Source organism: Urocampus carinirostris, chromosome 11, assembly GCF_059441175.1.
Source record: "Urocampus carinirostris isolate Australia breed hairy pipefish chromosome 11, RoL_Ucar_1.0, whole genome shotgun sequence".
NCBI classification, from domain to species: domain Eukaryota; kingdom Metazoa; phylum Chordata; class Actinopteri; order Syngnathiformes; family Syngnathidae; genus Urocampus; species Urocampus carinirostris.
The window spans coordinates 19,719,155-19,737,297 of NC_142359.1; the positions used below are offsets into that span (position 1 = coordinate 19,719,155).

At 40.5% G+C, this 18,143-nt stretch overlaps 1 protein-coding gene across 3 annotated transcripts in view; it reads left to right on the forward strand.

Annotated features, from left to right (window-relative positions):
* Positions 1-17,854, forward strand: part of slc1a1 (solute carrier family 1 member 1) — a 42,845-nt gene extending 24,991 nt beyond the window's left edge. For all 3 annotated transcript variants that reach the window (XM_088347624.1, XM_088347625.1, XM_088347623.1), the window contains 5 exons: positions 1,973-2,080; positions 5,480-5,602; positions 7,850-8,044; positions 9,090-9,224; positions 11,658-17,854. In XM_088347624.1, the coding sequence (XP_088203750.1) occupies positions 1,973-2,080; positions 5,480-5,602; positions 7,850-8,044; positions 9,090-9,224; positions 11,658-11,898 (802 nt within the window). In that variant the 3' untranslated portion in view covers positions 11,899-17,854. The remainder of the gene's footprint in view (positions 1-1,972; positions 2,081-5,479; positions 5,603-7,849; positions 8,045-9,089; positions 9,225-11,657) is intronic.
* The last annotated feature ends 289 nt before the right edge of the window (positions 17,855-18,143 follow it).

Below are 18,143 nucleotides of genomic sequence, written 5' to 3' on the forward strand. Positions count from 1 at the left end.
CCCGTTGCTTTCCTGTGTAAGCCACGCCCCCTTCCCTACGCATTGCCTACCATTTGCTACTGGGGACACACAACCAAATATGTGCGTATAAGTTGATCACCTGATTTCAGTATTGTATTTTATAGTTTTATATTTTATATCATATAGAATAGGGCAGCACGGCGGCGCAGTGGTTAGCGCGCGTGCGGCACAGTTCTAAGGTCTTGGGAACCTCCTGTGTGGGTTCAAATCCAGCTACCGGACTTCCTGTGTGGAGTTTGTGTGTTCTCCCCGTGCTTGCGTGGGTTTCCTCCGGGCACTCCGGTTTCCTCCCACATTCCAAAGACATGCATTTCAGTTGGATTGGCCGGTTCAAATTGTCCCTAGGTGTGAATGAGCGAATGAGTTGTCTGTCCCTGTGTGCCCTGCGATTGGCTGGCAACCAGTTCAGGATGTCCCCTGCCCACTGCCCGATGATTGCTGGGATGGGCTCCAGCACCCCCGCGACCCTACTGGGGATAAGCGGTGCGGCTAATGAGATGAGATGAGATTATATAGTATATTTGGCTTGGATGCGCTTATATACGGAAGGGAGATCTCCATGATGAGAAATTCAGCGTTCTCATACTCTGTGCTTGAGATAGGTTTAGCATGAATGTATTTAGTTGTACTGTGCTTTGTATGTAAATACAGTACCTAGTAAAAGTATTGCCCCCCCCCGTATAACCGTTTAACATATTGCCATATTTCAGGTTTCAACCTTACAGATTTGAAAAAATATATATTTCTGAATGATCAACAACAGATAAAACAAAATTGTTGAAAGGAAACCAAATTTATTTAACATTTTATATTGTGCTAACAAGTAAAACGTAAAAAGTAGGTGTTGCAAAAATATTGGCCCCCTGTTATCTCTGAGAAAACTCATCAGAGAAGCAACCAAGAGACCCATGCAGACATACACAGCTGAGGTTGGACCATGTGTGTATAAGACAACTATTGGGCTAATACTTTTGCAAGAGACTGTATAAACACGCCCACACTTAATATAACCTTGCTGGTGGATGGAGGTTTGTACCGGTGTGTGACAATATGAGTGATGCAGGGGTGTTCAGCGGTTTGAAGAAATTGTATTTCACCAACTGCATTTCAAAAGTAGTGGAATCACTCAGTAACCCATTATCTACTAATGACAGTAGAGGTTACATATTGCATTAATAACTCTACCCGTCACTGAGAAAAGGAATAGTGTTCCAGGAATGTGTTTCTTTATAACGCAGCACACAAACACAAAATGCTCTATATTTCCAGATGAAGTAGTTGTTCTTGTTTTAATCTGCTTACCTTTTCCCATTTTTTTCTACAGACTGAATGCATACGGAGAAGTGAATGTGATGTTTTATTTTCAACCATACAGTTTCTTTCTTACATAGAGCAGCTTAAAATTATCGGCGGCTCTGTTAGATCAGGCATCTCAAAGACTTGAGCTGATCCGCTAGGTTGCTGTGACCTACCTTGCTTTGGTGTTTTCCTATCTAAAAGCACTCTTACACACATGATGCCGTTTGAACCAGTTAAGACCATTGAGTCACATAGGCACATTGAAGAGGCCTGCGTGGGTGGGCGCGCAAGGAAGTATATGACCAGGCACTATTGTAGATTAAACAAACTTCTTCTGCGTCATGCTGAAAAAAACTCCACGGCTGTGTTTTCAATCTTTCTTTCATCCAGTAAATAGTTAAAAAAGAAAATGCAGACTCCTGGTTTTTATTACTAGTATAGCAAGTAAAACAACACGACTGGGGTTTAGATTTAGATCTACCAGTGATGTTTTTGTCCTTGTTACAATGAGCTTACCTTTTCTTCAAAATTTTTACATAATTTGATGTCAATTAGAAATAATGATGTTTTTTTCCAGTTGTTCATGAAAAACATCTATTTGTTTTGCTACATGATTAAAGGTACCTCTAATGGTTGTCTTTTTCCCCACCAGTTACATGCCCATTGGAATTCTGTTCCTAATTGCTGCCAAGATCATCGAAGTAGAAGACTGGGAGATCTTCCGCAAGATGGGGCTTTATATGGTGACGGTGCTGAGCGGGTAAGCCGTGGGCGGGGATTTATGTTTTACATTTGGGCCAATTCTCCCGTCCAGTGGTCACAGATAAGGCAAGGACATTTTGAAACTGCTCAAGCTGCACATAGCGTAATGAAAGCTATAAGTTCACACTTGTAAGTCTAAGAAAGGGTCAGTGCAATCTCTGCGGTAAGGTCTCGAGAAGGATACAGGTATACGCCTAGGCTACTAGCCAATATCTAAAGCAGGGGTCTCAAATTTAATTTACCTGGAAACAGAGTCTGGGTGAGGCTGGGCCGCATCAGGCTTTTAACAAGAAAAGCTCTGATAAAAACACTACAATGTTCTCAAATTTCTTTCATTTTTAACATGTGATAAGATGACAAAAATAAGGAAATCAATCAATCAGAAATTAATAAATCAAATAAAAATAATACAGGAGGTATAAAGAAGATATAAACAACGGCCCTTGAACAGGTCTCAATTGCCACGGTCACCCTGGACATCGACTCTCGAATTAGGAATCTTCTGGTGTTTTTTTAATCCGGTTCGAAGGACCAAATAGAATATTAGGTCTAATACCATACATGTCTGAATAAAACACACAATGAGAGAAAACAGACATAAATTTCAGCCCACGAGGCGATGCGATCAGCTAAAGTCCTGATTCTCATCTGACCTGAACCTCGACATCTCCCCTTTTTTAATTGCAAACAGTTCAGTCACATCATTTAAGAGGGATAACTAACACTACAAAGGGACACAATCGTAAAAAGGGAACATCAAACAGACTCTGGCATCACACCAACACGACAATGCAGCTTGTCTTCTCTAGCAAATGGTTAATGGGCTTGAGTATATAACAAGAGGATAAGACTTTCTGAAGCAAGGAAAATACTTAACTGTAAGGTCTCTATAATGTTCAATATTTGTGGCGAATGCGTTAAATATTTACAATAATGTTAAGTTGCCTGTATTAACAGTTCTGTAACTTTCTAAACATGAATGGAACAGTTAACATTATCCTCATATTGCCTTCCAATTGCTAGAAAAATGACCAAAAAAACAAAAATAAAAATAAAAATCAACCCAAAAAATTAATTAAAAAAAACAGAAAACAACCAAAATCACGGCAAAAATGCTTAAAAAATGAACACAGGCAGTAAGTGCCAAAAAAACAAAAATGAAGAATTTGAAAAATTTAGTTAAAAAAACACATGTTAATCCAAAGAATGAAATTAACTAAATCGACTAAAATTAACCACAAAAAGCGACTGAAAAAATGACAATGAAAAATGATTGAAAGGCAAACCTAAAAATGAAAATCGACCGAGAAAGGAGGAAAAAAAACAAGGAAAAACCACAAAAAAAAAACAAAATGACACCCCAAAAAAACAACAAATATGACAAAAACCATAAAAGAAAACAGACCAAAAAAACTGCATATTTGATACCCCTGATCTAAAGCAGTGTTTCTCAACTGGTGGGTCAGGACCCAAAAGTGGCTCACAGACCCGCAAAATAAAACTAGGAAAAAGGAAAACAGAGGCTCAATAACAGTCCCAAGGAGTAAGCAAAAATGCCCTGCTCAATCTCTCTTGTACAGTCAATTGTTGCGTTTGAGATGGACCACATACAATTTATTATGATTTCGTTGGTTTAAATTATTTTTCTGCCCAAAATAATAAGTGCTAAGAAAGGTAGTAATAAGGGGAAGCAAAAGTGGAAAACAGTGACAACAATGATCGATTCCAAGAAGGAAACGAAATACAAAAATGGTGTACGAGTGTCTGCCATTGAAGTGCTGCTGGAAGGTACAGAAAATGGTTTAAAATCTGTATATTTTCAGCTTTTTTGCCAGTAGTCTTTATTAAACACATAATAAAAGGATATCCATGTTAATTACACATTATATAATTTTTTGAAAATTCTCTTAGGATGTGGCTATTTCAAAGCAGTTTTATTTAGATGGTTGCTTATATGCAATGTAGGCTTACAGTAAGTCACAAAAGTGAGTACAACCCCTCAGATTTCATCATAATGTTTATTTGAACAACACTGAAGAAACATCGCTTTGACACAATGAAAGATAGTCTGTGTAAAGCTTATATACCAGTCTAAAAAAATCACATTCAAAAAACTCAAAATTCAGCTATTAGTAGCTAAACCCCTGGTAACAAAAAGTGAGTACACCCCTAAGTAAAAGATCCTGGAGTTCATTATTTTGTGTGGCCACCATAATTTTGCAGAAGCACTTTAATCCTCCTGGTCATGGATTTCACCACCGCCTCACAATTTTCCACTCCTCCATGACAACATGACTAAGCTGGGGGGGATATTCAAGATATTGTGCTCCTCCACCTTCCACTGCAGGATGCCTCAAAGACATGCCTGGCCCGCCCATCCCCTTTACCCTTAGCCCCTTTAGAAAAGCCTTGTTCAGTGTATTTGGGGTCATTTTCAGCCTGGAGGGCAGCACGGCGGGTGAGTGGTTAGCTTGTCCGAGGCACAGTTCTGAAGTCATGGGATCAAACCTTCCTTTGCATGTTCTCCCCGTGCTCGCGTGGGTTTCCTCCGGGCACTCCAGTTTCCTCCCACATGCTAAAAACATGCATTTCTGGTTAATTGGCTGGTTCAAATTGTCCCTAGGTATGAATGAGCGAGTTGTCTGTCTCTGTGAGCCCTGCGACTGGCTGGCAACCAGTTCAGGGAGTCCCCTGCCCACTGCCCGAGGACGGCTGAGATGGGCTCCAGCACCCCCGCGACCCTACTGAGGATAAGCGGTGCAGATAACGGATGGATGGAAGTCTGGCTGGAACACTGCCCTGTGACCAAGTTTCTGGAGGGAGGGGATCATTCTCTGCTTCAGTATTTCACAGTACAAACCTGAGTTTAATGAAAAACAAAATGAAATGCAACTTCTCAATTCACTCATGCAGCCCCAAACCATGACATTCCCAACACAATGCTTGACGTTAGGCACGATAAGAACATGTTTGTACTCCTCACCTGGTTGCTGCCACACATGCTTCACACCAACTAGGCCAAATAAATTAATCTTTGTCTCATTAGATCAGAGGATATCTTTCCAATAAACCATAGCCTTTGTACATACTTCTTTTCATTGTGTCAAAGTGATGTTGCTTCAGTGACCTTCCAATAAACATTATAATGAATTCCCTGCAGAAATGTGAGGGGTGTACCTACTTTTATGAAATACTGTGTATACGAGTATACTTAAAGCTGCTTTTGCTGGTCAGTTTGTTTTTTGAACAATTCTTTGGATGAGTTTGAGAAGTGGATTTCCTTTCTCATTTTCAGCTTGTTATTAGGGTGTATGGTGGGTCCTGAAGTCGAAACAGTTAAGAACCAGTGATCTAAAGGAAGCAGCGTCACTCACGATGCATGTTTGTGCCCAAATAGACTCGCTATCCACGCCTTGGTCTGTCTGCCGCTCATCTTTTTCGTCATTGTGAGGAAGAATCCTTACACCTTCACCCTGGGAATGGCACAGGCCCTTGTGACAGCCCTCATGATCTCATCCAGGTAGGAAGCACTCTTCTGGAACTTTCTTATACCAGCTGCTGACCCATGCGGGTGTAGAAGAATCATTATAAAAAAATCCTGTTCGTGTTTTTTTTTCTAAAAATTACAAATTACAGTCCAAAATGTTCTTATTATTTGTCACTGTCTCAGTAAACCTAAAGATATTACCGTAAATTCCGGACTACAGAGTGCATCTGTTCAAAAGCCGCAAGCTCCAATTAAAGAACCAAACTCAATTTTGTCTTTGTACAAGCCACATTGGAGTTAAAGCCCCGGGCTATTAAAATGAACTCATTCACATAAATTTCTCTGCGTGGGCAATTTGGCATCGAAGCCTTTGGTTGCAGAACAGCAACGTTTTTCAGTTCTGCTCAGAGTTGTTTACGTCATGAGCTTTCATTGTAGTTAGCGATTACAAAGACGAGCACATATTTACTGCTGCGCTTTAAGAAAACGCAAATAAGAGCTGCATCGCGTAAATGGTGAGCCTTTATGTCTAGAGGAAAGCCCCAGGACAACCATAATGAGAATAGTGCCAGATCGCAACTCAAACATGGAAGTTGTCTTTTTGTGTTGTCATTGGTGGTTTCTGGAGTCTCGGACCACATTGCGTTCGCTTGTTATCGTTTCTCTGAGATTAAAGGAAACCTCAGCAACCTGACCTTGATGCCAATGATGGGTAGGGTTCATACTGGGTCTTGAAATCCTTAAAAATGTTTGAATTTTAAAGTTGTGTTTTTAAGGGTTGAAAAGTGCTTGGATTTTAGGTAAAGTGCTGGTTAATGCTTGAAATTGTTCCCAAGTTTCTCAGCAAGTCTCCCTAAATATGATGCTGACATTGCTCTCTGGTTGCTTTGCCATTGCATATCTTCTTCCCTTGTGATTAGTTTGTATGCAAGGATTATATACCAATTATGGACATTTACTATGGACCATGATAAAAAATGAAGGATAGTGTTTTCCTGTGGTAAATTGTTATGGGCATACTTCCTGCAACTGAAAATTTAAGCTACATATTACTGTTGTTTTAACTGAACACCTATATGAGGGGAGATTCATCTAAAAAATATTTACACTTGAATTGTTCAGATCCACAAATATATTTGCGATTTACTCAAGATCTAAAACTCTTATGTCTTTAAAAAATGCATAGGCAGGATATTTAAACTCTATGTAGATCACAGATATATTAGGGTGTCAGGACCAGAACAGAGACAGGACCCACTTGCATGACGTTTCTCACAAGTTTTATTAGAAGAAAGGGAAAGGGTTGTGCAAACGATCCGGTGATCGCTGGTCACGGGAAGCAGGTCGCTCAGAACGCGGAAGTGGCACTTCAGTGGCAAGCGATGGCGGTGTCGACAACGGGAAAAAACGGGTCAGTAGCCGGGACAGGAGAACAAAAAACGTGGTCGGGATCGGCAACGAGTCCAAAGCCTGGAGAAGAGAGTAGACGTGGTCAAGATCAAAAACGGGTCGAAGCCGGGAAACAGACGGGAGCAAAAACAGGAGTGAGTCAGGGTCGAAAAGCTTGCCTAAAGTAAACTGAGGTTCACAGACGGACTGACCACAGGGGACAGATAGGAGTGGGTTTAAATAGGGACAGTGAGCCAATAAGAGTCCGAGGCAGTTGGCGCCAAAGGAGCGGGCACAGGTGAAGCATATCGGTAATCATGACAAGTGGCTATGCAAAATACATGATTCAAACTGGATTTCTTCTTTGAATGATCCTGGAGAAATTGAAAAATTGGATTTGAAAGTCCTTAAAAAGTACTTGAATTTGCCAATAAAAAGTGTATGAACCCTTGATAAAAGTGTAGCGTTTCCACTGCTGTTCAATTCGAATGTATAAATTGAGGACGTGATTTATGGGTGAAAAATTTTAAATATCGTGAGTATGTTGTAAACATCAATTGAAGTACTGTCAAACCTCCTGTTTTGCTCCTGTTATGTATTATATAAATAATCTTAACAAAACCATGGATTCATTTCTCTGGAAGGGCATCTTAAATGTTTCCAGATGTCACTGCGGTGTGTAGTATTTAGAGTGCGTGCGATGTGGAAAAGAGCAGCACGCCGTTTTCCTCGGTGCCCCCACGAAAAATCCGCACTGTATCAAAAGCCGCGGTGTTTAAAATGTAGTAAAAGTAGAGGCTCGTAGTCCGGAATTTACCGTGGTTGAACGTTATGGACTGGTTCCAGTGGGGTAATCCTCGAGGACTGCTTTTTATATGAATTGTCTTGCAGCTCTGCCACCCTCCCTGTCACTTTTCGCTGCGCTGAGGAAAACAATCGCGTGGACAAGCGGATCACCCGTTTCGTCCTCCCCGTGGGGGCAACTATTAACATGGACGGCACGGCGCTCTATGAGGCAGTTGCCGCCATATTCATCGCACAGCTCAATGACTACGCCTTGGACGTAGGGCAGATTGTCACCATCAGGTAAGATGTTTACTCACCTACCGCAGGGTTTCGAAACGCATTCTTTTGAGGGAGTGAGATTAGTATAGGTTGTCACGGTGCCTCGCGAAAGTATTGGCCCCGCAAGAACTTTTTGTAATACATTTGTACCTTTACTTATGAATTGAATTGGTTCTGAGAGTAGATTTGTAATAACCTGAAACATTTGTAAGTTGAGACGCCTTTTGAATGTAAATGCGCCAATCCGTTCCGAGCCACACAAAAGTATGATTCTTTCTCTTAATTTCTCTTTCTTGCTTGTATCTCGTTCGTTTTTCCTCTTTCTTTTCTTTTTCTTCTCTTTCTCTTTCTTTCTCACTCTCTATCTTTCTCTCTTATTCCCTCTTTCTATTCTCTCCCCATTTCTTCTTTCTTTCTCGCTCTGTCTCTATATATATATAGATTTATTTTTTTCTTTCTCCCCCCTTTTCTTGCTCCCTCGCTTCCTCTCTTTTGTCTGTACCTTTCTCCCTTTCTTTCTCTCTCTTAATTTCTCTTTCCTGCTCATATCTCGTTATTCTTTTCTCCTTCTTTCTTTCTGACTATCTTTCCTCTCTCTCTCTCTTATTCACTCTTTCTCTTCTCTCTCTCTCCATTTCTTCTTTCTTTCTCACGCTGTCTCTCTCTCTATATATATGTATTTTCTCTTTTTCACTCCCCTTTTTTTCCTCCCTCTCTCAATCTCTTTTGTCTGTACCTTCCTCTTCTTGTTCTCTTTGTTTCTTTTCCTCTCTTAATTTCTCGCTCTGTTTCTTTTGTTCTTTTCACCTCATCTTCTGTCTTTCATTTTCTCCCTCTTTTGCCTTTTCCATCTCTCTCTATTTCTCTTTGTCTTTCTTTTTCTCTTCTCCTTGTCTGTCTTTGTCCCTCTGTCTTTTTCTTTATACTTCTTTTTTCTTTAACTGTATTTGACTCTCTTGCTTTCTTTTTTTTCCTTTTCTGTGTGTTTTCATAACCTTCTAAAACAAGAATGTCATCATTATTGGGGACTGCCCTATATGACATATCACTATGTTCATCTTGGTAGTATCACTGCAACGGTGGCTAGTATTGGAGCTGCGGGTGTTCCAAACGCCGGCCTCGTCACCATGGTGATTGTCCTGACAGCCGTCGGATTACCTGCCAGTGATGTCACGCTCATCGTCGCCGTGGATTGGTTGCTGTAAGTGTCCTACGTCAAACGATTCCCAAAAGGTCTGGAGCTCTACACGTTTTAGAGGTTCCCTTTACACACGCCTGATTCATGAGCAAGCTCTGTAGCGAGCCGATTGACCTTTCCAACAAGCATGGAACGATTCAACGCTTCGGCAAATTTGAAGCAACTTCCTCGGTGGTTTTTCAAACAAACTCTTAAATTTAAGTCAACTAAAGACAGGACAATGCCATCAGCTATAGATGACCTGATAGGGACTAGTATTTTGAGGGTTTTAAGTCAAGTTATATTTACTTGTGATGCCCTTAATCACAAGAAGTCTCAAAGGGCTGCACAGACTATTGCAGATCACAGACTATTATTACACCATCCCCTGATCTAAAACCTCCATGAGGGCAAGGAAAAACTCGAAACCTCAGTATAAGGAAATTAAGACACCTTGATAAAAGTTCTGGGTTTTCTGAAAATTAGATCGTGTTACTTTAACATAGTTTTGCTCATTTGATGTAAATATAACCTTATTATGGTGGATACGTTTAACAAGTTCTAGGGGTAGACTAAGAATAAGCAGTTACCATATTTTATACTATATTTTAACTCCTATAGTTTCAAGATGAGAAAAAAATATGTTATAATAGAATGTACATGTTAATGGTCTGCATTTATATAGCGCTTTTCAAGTCAATGAAGACCTCCCAAAGTGCTTTACAATGTGCTTCACACTTACCCATTCACACACACTCTCACACACCAATAGGGAGTCAGCCATGCAAGGCGCCTACCTGCTTATTGTGGGCATTAGGGATTCAGTGTCTTGCCCAAGGACACCGACATATAACACGGAGGAGCTGGGAATCAAACCTGCGACTTCTTGACCCCAAGACCTACCTCCCGAGCCAATGCTGCCCAAAAAGCATACTTCAGGATTACTATTTTTACCTGTTTCCCAGCATATGAAACACGTTTTTCTTTTTTAACCAACAGATGTTCAAATATTTTATTAAACTAAGATTAGGAGAGTAACCATATTTTAAACTAAATTTAGATTGGTTTAAAATTCGAAGAATTATTTTTTAAATGTTTTGTTTTTGTTTTTTGTACAATAGGGATAAAAATGATTAAATATTCTATTGTTTTACCTTTTTTTGTAAAATTTGGAAATCAAAATTAAAATGGTATTTTAAGTTTTAGTCAAAAATAGTGTTAAAATCTTTTTTTAAGTGCAAATATTTAAAATGAGCTAAATTGTTTGACTGGAACAAGAAATGTTTACTCGGGAAGATTACGTTTTCTTAGAACTTTTTTGAATTACATATTTGCAGTGCAGAATAAATGTGAGGGTGTATGTACGTACTTGCCCCTGTGACTAGCTCATGACCATTTCAGTGCTTGTGTTTTACTTTAAGTCTCTCGGAATAAGAATAATTTGATACGCTTGTGTGCCGCGGACGATCAATGACGTAAACAAGATTTTAAGCCTGTACCAAAACAGACAGGACATCATTGCCCTCATCAATACTCACAGGCAATTCAGCAGGTGCCAACATGCTGGTATTGCGCAGCCTCAAAATCCCCCACAGTACAGATGCCCAAGGAAAGGAGCGCGACTTGAACCACTGTGACTGGATGCCTCAGGCGTAACGCAGACATCCGGCTCGAAGGACCAAATTTAGTTTAAACGTTGGTAGACACTCAAAGCGAGAAGACATCAATTGATTTGTAACTTGCAAAGAGGACCGGGAGAAGGGCTATCAGATAAGAAAAATCCAATCCCTTCCAAAAGCGCTCCTCCGAGCCTTATCATTTTGATTACATCTTCAAGGTTTTCAAGGTTACAAATGACAGATCAGCCCCCAAAGGTGTGGAAATAAAAGAACAGCAACATGGTTGGCCAATAGTGACAATGATACAATAGTCAAAACAACGAACAACAGTTAATCAAAATAAGGAACTGGCATCCCATGAAATCTCCTTTGCACTGGTCCAATAGTAACAAAGGTATTATAAACTGATATAATTTATGAAGTTATTTTCAATGTAACGGGCTGCTATAATACTGCTGTTGCTTTGCTTTGCATTTCGACCCATTGCCTTGTGCGCCCCCCTGCTCCTTGACTGACCCACCAGCCTATCACAGTCAGGCCCCTCCAACACACACATACACAGACCCCTTGGCGACCTGCCCCCGTGATGGCATTTGCTGTGTTGTCTGCTGCAGAACACAATGCACGATGAAAATCTGCAAAGTATCGAAACCGCGAAAAGTAAACCGCACCAGTAAGGGATTACTTTATATCGTAAAACCAAATTGTGAGCCCTTTTTTTAAGTAAGAAAAAAACATGAATGAATAGGATATTTCAAGAAATTGTGTTTAAAATCACAAGGAAATGCCTCCAAATTTTCCAATCTTGAAGTAGGTCCCGCATGTGCTTCTTCCACAGCGACCGTTTCCGCACCATGATCAATGTGCTCGGCGACGCATACGGCGCCGGAATCGTCCAGAAGCTCTCCAAGCGCGAGCTGGAGAGGATGGACCTGATCTCGGACGTGGACGTGGCCAACCCCTTCGCCCTGGAGGTCTCGCCGGATGGTGACGACTGCGACAAGAAATCCTACGTCAACGGGGGCTTCGCGGTCGACAAGACAGACGCCATCTCCTTCACTGAAACGTCGCAGTTCTAGAACCCTGCAGCCTCCCCTCGCTCTTGCCTGAAGAAAGTGCCATACAGAGTCTTTCAGCGCCAATCATCAGCAATAGAAGCTTCCATTTATCACTGACATTTACCGCTGATTTCAAGTGCTTCCTTTTTACACTGAAATGATACATTTATACTTCTGGTAAAGTCCCTAGTGCAGTGGTTCTTCATCCTGTTGGAGCTACCGAACCCCACCAGTTTCATGTGAGCATTAACCATACCCCTGCTATCGTGTAATATAAATTACGTCTGGTTTTTTTTTTGGTTTTTTAAATTTAAGACCAATGTTCCCTCTGAGCTGCCCATCAGCGCAATTATGAAGGAGTCTGGCATCTCTGAGAACAAGAAGATATCTGCTTTTTTTAATAAAGCAAACAAAGTCATTGCGTTATAGTTTAGTGAGCGGCAGGTGTCCAGCCAATGATAGCTTTGCAGCCATTTTTTGGTATTGCCCAGCCTACCCGCGCCATGCAACGCATGCAAGTTAGCAGGCTAACAGAAGTGCGGCCACTGCGTCGGAGTTAAGAGAGGCAAATTCGATCACCTTATAACTGCAAACAAACATGGAGCGTCACATCCACTCATCTCCGACAACTTGAGCCAAGATGTCTTTACTCATGTCCTCTCGGTTCACGGATCGCCTGGTTCGTCGGGCCACAGCTGAGGACAAAACTCTGGACAGCTTTCTCCACCGCTGAAGGTTCCTGGTCTGTTTTTGTGTTGTGGCAAAGTAAGCACCAGTCCATTTGTTGATGGTATTACTCTGCTCCTACCCCCTTGGACTGTGCCCTTGAGAATGACATTGGCCAGTCCTGATGATCTTGTGACGTGACCATACCATTACAGTTCCCATTTGCGCACAGTTGACAACAGTTCTTCGTGGGGTCCAATGTGCCCTCTTAGGGCGTTGCGCACCGTTTCGTTTGTCACATCGGCTACGTAACTGATGCAAAGAAGATTACCATAACATCAAATATCAGTTGTCCTCTCTGCAAAGTTCTTCCATCTTGTCTCACATAGACCCAAGAGATCCCAAGAGTATATTTCCATCTCATAGATGAGTTCTTTCAACCTTCCTTGTTGGTGCAAGGTGCGGACGTTCTATGTAGCAGTGTTCCTACCACACAATGTAGGTGTCTCCCTACTAGTTACACACCTAGCACCTCCGACCTGGTAGTCAGACTCATGTCCTTTATTCTGAGGAGTTTGTGATAATTTACCTTCGGCAGCGGTTTCAAGTATTGGATTGGCCAACTTAGATGCAGTTGGCTTCACAAGTGGTGTGTGGTTTGCCTTGCATTGTGATCAAGTAAGCACTTTTTGTACAATGTTGTGAGGATTGCTGAGTTGATAGGTACTAATCCTAAAGCTGGCAAAGTGGCCTGATTGTCGAATCTGGCTCTCTTCACATTGAATTCACCATGCTTATCGAAGTGTTCCTGGAGTCGCTCCACTTTGCATCACAAATCTTTTGGAGAGGACGTCGTTGGGCGTCGCCCCAAAATACACGCAGAGACAGAAATATGACAGAGAGGGAACGTCCTTTATTCAGCAACATTCAAGCCACGTTCAAAATTCGTCCGAGAGATGCTGGCATTTACAACAAGATCACGTGATGTTTTTTCCCGGAATCGAAAGTGTTTTTACTGGCCTCGGCTCGCTTAGTCAACAACTTGTGATTTCTTGTATCAACATTATCTCAAAACATTCTGCCAGATGTCTGCACGCAACAGGCCAGCTGATTTACAGTTAATCCACAACAAAATAAGAAGATAGGACGCTGACTCCTATTATAGTACGAGAAATTACACAACTACTACATAGATTGACACGACGTATCGCCCCCTGTACGCGCTAAATTTCGGGCGCACTGATTGGCCAAGCAATGTTACGTGATCATCTGCAGCCAGTGACGGCCAATTGGGGCGTGTCATCGCGTATGGACGTGATTCTTGTTTTGTTTTTCCTCGCATAGACACGAAGAGCCAGTATGTCATGACCTCCACCGAACCCGAGAAAGCCTCCATGAACCCCTAGGGTTCGATCGAACCCGAGATAAGAACCACTGCTCTAGCGGATGGGCGGATGTGTGACGTCTTTATTAAGCAGGGACATTCGGCCACGCACCTTTATTTGCTTCGGAGTAGAAACGCACGGCTACTGTTAACTATTTGTACAGAATGTTACAACTGTGCCAAGCCTGTGACGAGGTGAGTTGACTTGAAGGCGAAACACTGTGAAATTTGGCCGCATAAGAGAAACACTATGTTCCCGGGAGAATTTAGTCCTTTTTAGAGGGAAACGTTGCAGGAAATTGACACGTTACGAGCAGTGGGTGTAAATGATGAGATCGAGGAAAATGAAAACTGTGGAAAGAGTTACAAGGTTGGGGGGTTGTAAATATCGATGAAAAGTCGTGAGAGGAAATGGAGTGACATCGTTAGCATTTTGCAAGAAGTACAAATGCTGCAAAAAACAAGTTGCAATGGTAATGAGAGAGTTCTCATTCGAAATGCTATAATAAATCAGAAAGAAGTGGTGTCAAAAAGAGTTATTGTAGGAAGTCAGCGCTGCAGATGAAAAAAAATGAGATATCTTTAAGGAATAATTGCAATTAAATTCAATGAAAAAACAAGTAGACACTCAAAATAAGGAGAGAAGACATCAATGGATTTTAAACTTGCAAGGAGAAATAGGGAGATGGTCCTTCAGATCAGAGAATTCCTCTTTCTATTCAATCTACAAAAGGCTACAAAAACCACATCGACCTTTAAGGGTGTGGGAATCAAAGAACAACAACATAATGTCAAAAAACATTAACAAAGCTCAGTAATAATCAAAAAAACGAACTGGCATCATATGTTATGTCAAATATTTAATATAAACTTATTGAACCTAATACAGGAACATTACAGAATAACAGCAACTTCACAAATAAAGGTTAGTTAAATTACACCCCCCATCCCCCCAAAATTGTATGGAAAACGACATGAAAAATGCAGAAATGTAAAAAAAAAAAAAAAGGACGAGAATGTCAACATCCTATATTTAAAGTTATATATTTATTGTAAAAAAATGTATATAGTATATATGTATAAAAATACAATAATACATACGTGTCAAACGCAAACCTCTATTGCCCTCTTATATTTACCGATGAAGGCAGAGTATGTAGAAAACAAAGGTAATCATATTAATAGCTTTATTTTGTTTACCAAATATAAATATATCAGCATCTTTCATATTTCTTTCCCCACTTGCAGTCAATTTTGTGTTGCTTATTATGTGTAGCAGATGAGAGATTAGGGCTAAAATAGACAATAAATTAGACATAAATTTGAAAAAATTCCTGTACAAAATTTTCATTCAGCGTACACAATTTGAAATGATCAAATATCGGGAAAAAGTTGAAAGATATGATATGTGAATGATAATAGGCGGGAAAAACGGTTGATGGTTTCGAGATTTCTTAATGACACAATAAAATAATATACAAAATGCAAAAATAATGAAGCCTAAAAACCTTCAAAAAACGGGTTTTTTCAGGAGTCTTGTGTTTAGGTTGTTACAAACTAGATCAGGGGTCTGCAACGGGAGGCCGCAGGCAACAGGTAGCCCCCTGCGGAACACCCCAGTAGCCCGCCAGCGGCTTTGGAATATAGCTCACAAGTGATGAGTCATTGTGATTTTCCAGGAAATTAGGTTTCTAACCGGTATGATGTTACGACAACCTGGTAATAACATAGTAACAACATAGTAATAACATGATATGTTATTTTAGAAACCTCATGTGAAAATAGCACTGGTGAATTGTTTTCAATTTTTTGTTTCATGCACGGGAGGTCGGAAGACTGGCTCAGTTATTCATACTTTTTTCGTTTTTTTTTCAAATTTTGAATGATTAATATTCAAAATTCCGTAGTTTAGCTGTTGGCATGCGATAATGGCCTTAAATACTTACATGAGTAGTATCTGATAACAGCCCTAAGGCTATTATTCCACATATTTTGAAATCCAGTATTTTCATGCAAATTCATTATCGCAGGAGAAATCTGTAAAAATGTTTTAATTATTGGCTATTTAGCGATTGTTTTGACAAACTCGTGCGGTAACAATACCTATTAATTGGTGATTTCAAAATATATAACTAAGAGCAACTATTGTTTTCAAAATTGAACAGTTTTTAACAGGGGTGGGCAATACTGGGAATTTTAATATTGATCCGATCCAAGTCAATACACGGTTAGTATCGATCAATACAGATCAGATACTTTTTGCTTGGAAATGTCATGAGCATTGAAATATTGAACACTCCCCCTTGAGTTAGTTTATATGTACGATATACACAGCACAAAGATACTAGCCATTAAAAATGCTTCATTTTTTATTAAATAAACTACCACTATAAAAAATTATATAGCGATATTTATTTTACAACTGTTTCAGAACAAGCCCAATAAAAAGCAGATATGTATCGAAAATACAAATATAACAATGTCGACATGTCAAATGTGCCTTACATAAAACAATATTTTGAAAGTAAAGTCAGAAACTGTGATCGGTGTAAACAATCCAATCCAAAATCCTTTATCAGTATAAAGAATAAAATTCATCTACTCGATAGAATGTTACAGAGAAAAGTCAAGAGAGTCAAACCCTAAAGTTATCAATGTAACAAACAAGTCCTTTTGGCTCTGTTGTCATAGTAATAATGGATTTACAGGTTTTGTTCAGAAACAGTAACATGTTTACAGTTTAGGTTGCAGCTTGTTGCTCTCTCTAGACTTTACACCTGGCATTATCCACATCACGCTGCGCTTCCCCCTGTCATATTTCAATTCTGATAAGGGTGGGTGTATATTTGGCCCTCTTCTGCGTGGCAGGCATGATGCACCAGTAGGCCAGGTCGGGAGAGGTGCCAAATGTGTGCCTGTCAGTCACACAAAGGCTGAGAGAGGGGCTGCGCTATTTACAAAGAGAAGCGACGTTTGGAGGAAATTGGTGGAGGGGTGAAGCATCGATCCGATGACAATAGTTTCGATCTGATCCGAGTACTTAGTATCAATTATATCGGTATTTGGAATCGATAATCCCACCCCTAATTTTTAGCCTTTTTCTCGAAACCAATTATCATCAATAATGCCATTTTTGCATGAGGTTAACAACATCAAACTGGTATTTCTTCATGCCAATCAGTAACAATTACTAGCTCATAGCTTCATTACCCTTGTACGAGAAAAACTTTTTTGGGGAGTGCTTATGTTTTTGTTTTTTTTTGGATGTTGTAAAGCAGTCCAAATTGTAAACCCACACAAACACAGCGATAAGCCCGACATACTGTACAGTTTTATCCTCGGTAACTCTGGTGTTCTGCCAAACCATCCATGCCTCTGGTGACGTCCTACCTTGGGATCCCCCGACAGCAGCAATTTTGGTCTCTTTATAATCAAGTAAAACTAGCAACACTGAAACTCAGAACTCTAGGGTCACAGAACTCTAGTGAGATGGACCGACAGCAGCCATTTTGTTCTCTTTATGATCAAGACTAGCAACACTAAAACTCGGACTTGCTAGAAGGCTACGACAAAGACTACCATAGAAAAACACACTAGGCTTAAAGGCTATGTCAGAAAACAGTGTTTTGAAGCAGTGTGAGAGTCAAATAAAATTCAATACATAAAAACGAACATCGTAACTTTGAAAGGCACAAATCGCTATCTGTGTTGCGCGTGCACACTGGGCATTGGTAGGACGTCTATATAGGTAGGAAGGAATTCCAGAACACCTGTCAGTGTCCATAGTTACACAAACACTGTAAATACCCTCAAATGCATTTTGCCATTGAAAGTGGACAAGGTCCTTCAAAGCAATTGACAAGGTTTTGTCGATTCATGTATTCGCTGTCCTGTATATGAATAAAAACTATTCGCTTCCGAAGCACAGATGACTATCGATTGTTGCCGAACAGGTCATTCGGTAGCTCCAGTTATTTACAAGGTGGTTTGGGGACAAAAACGCTGATGGTAATAGAAGGCTGCTTCAGCACATCTTGAGCAATAGATCCTAATGTTCCTCTTGTAGCTGCTGATGTACAACCTCAGATGCTCGCTTTGCCGTTAATGGCCTCGCCGCTGATTTAACGCCAGCTTTTGCAGTTATCCAGCAGCCCCGTAAAAAGTCTAAGCCGCAGCTCAACACGCCTTGTGCTCATCCTTTCCAGAGACGCAAAAC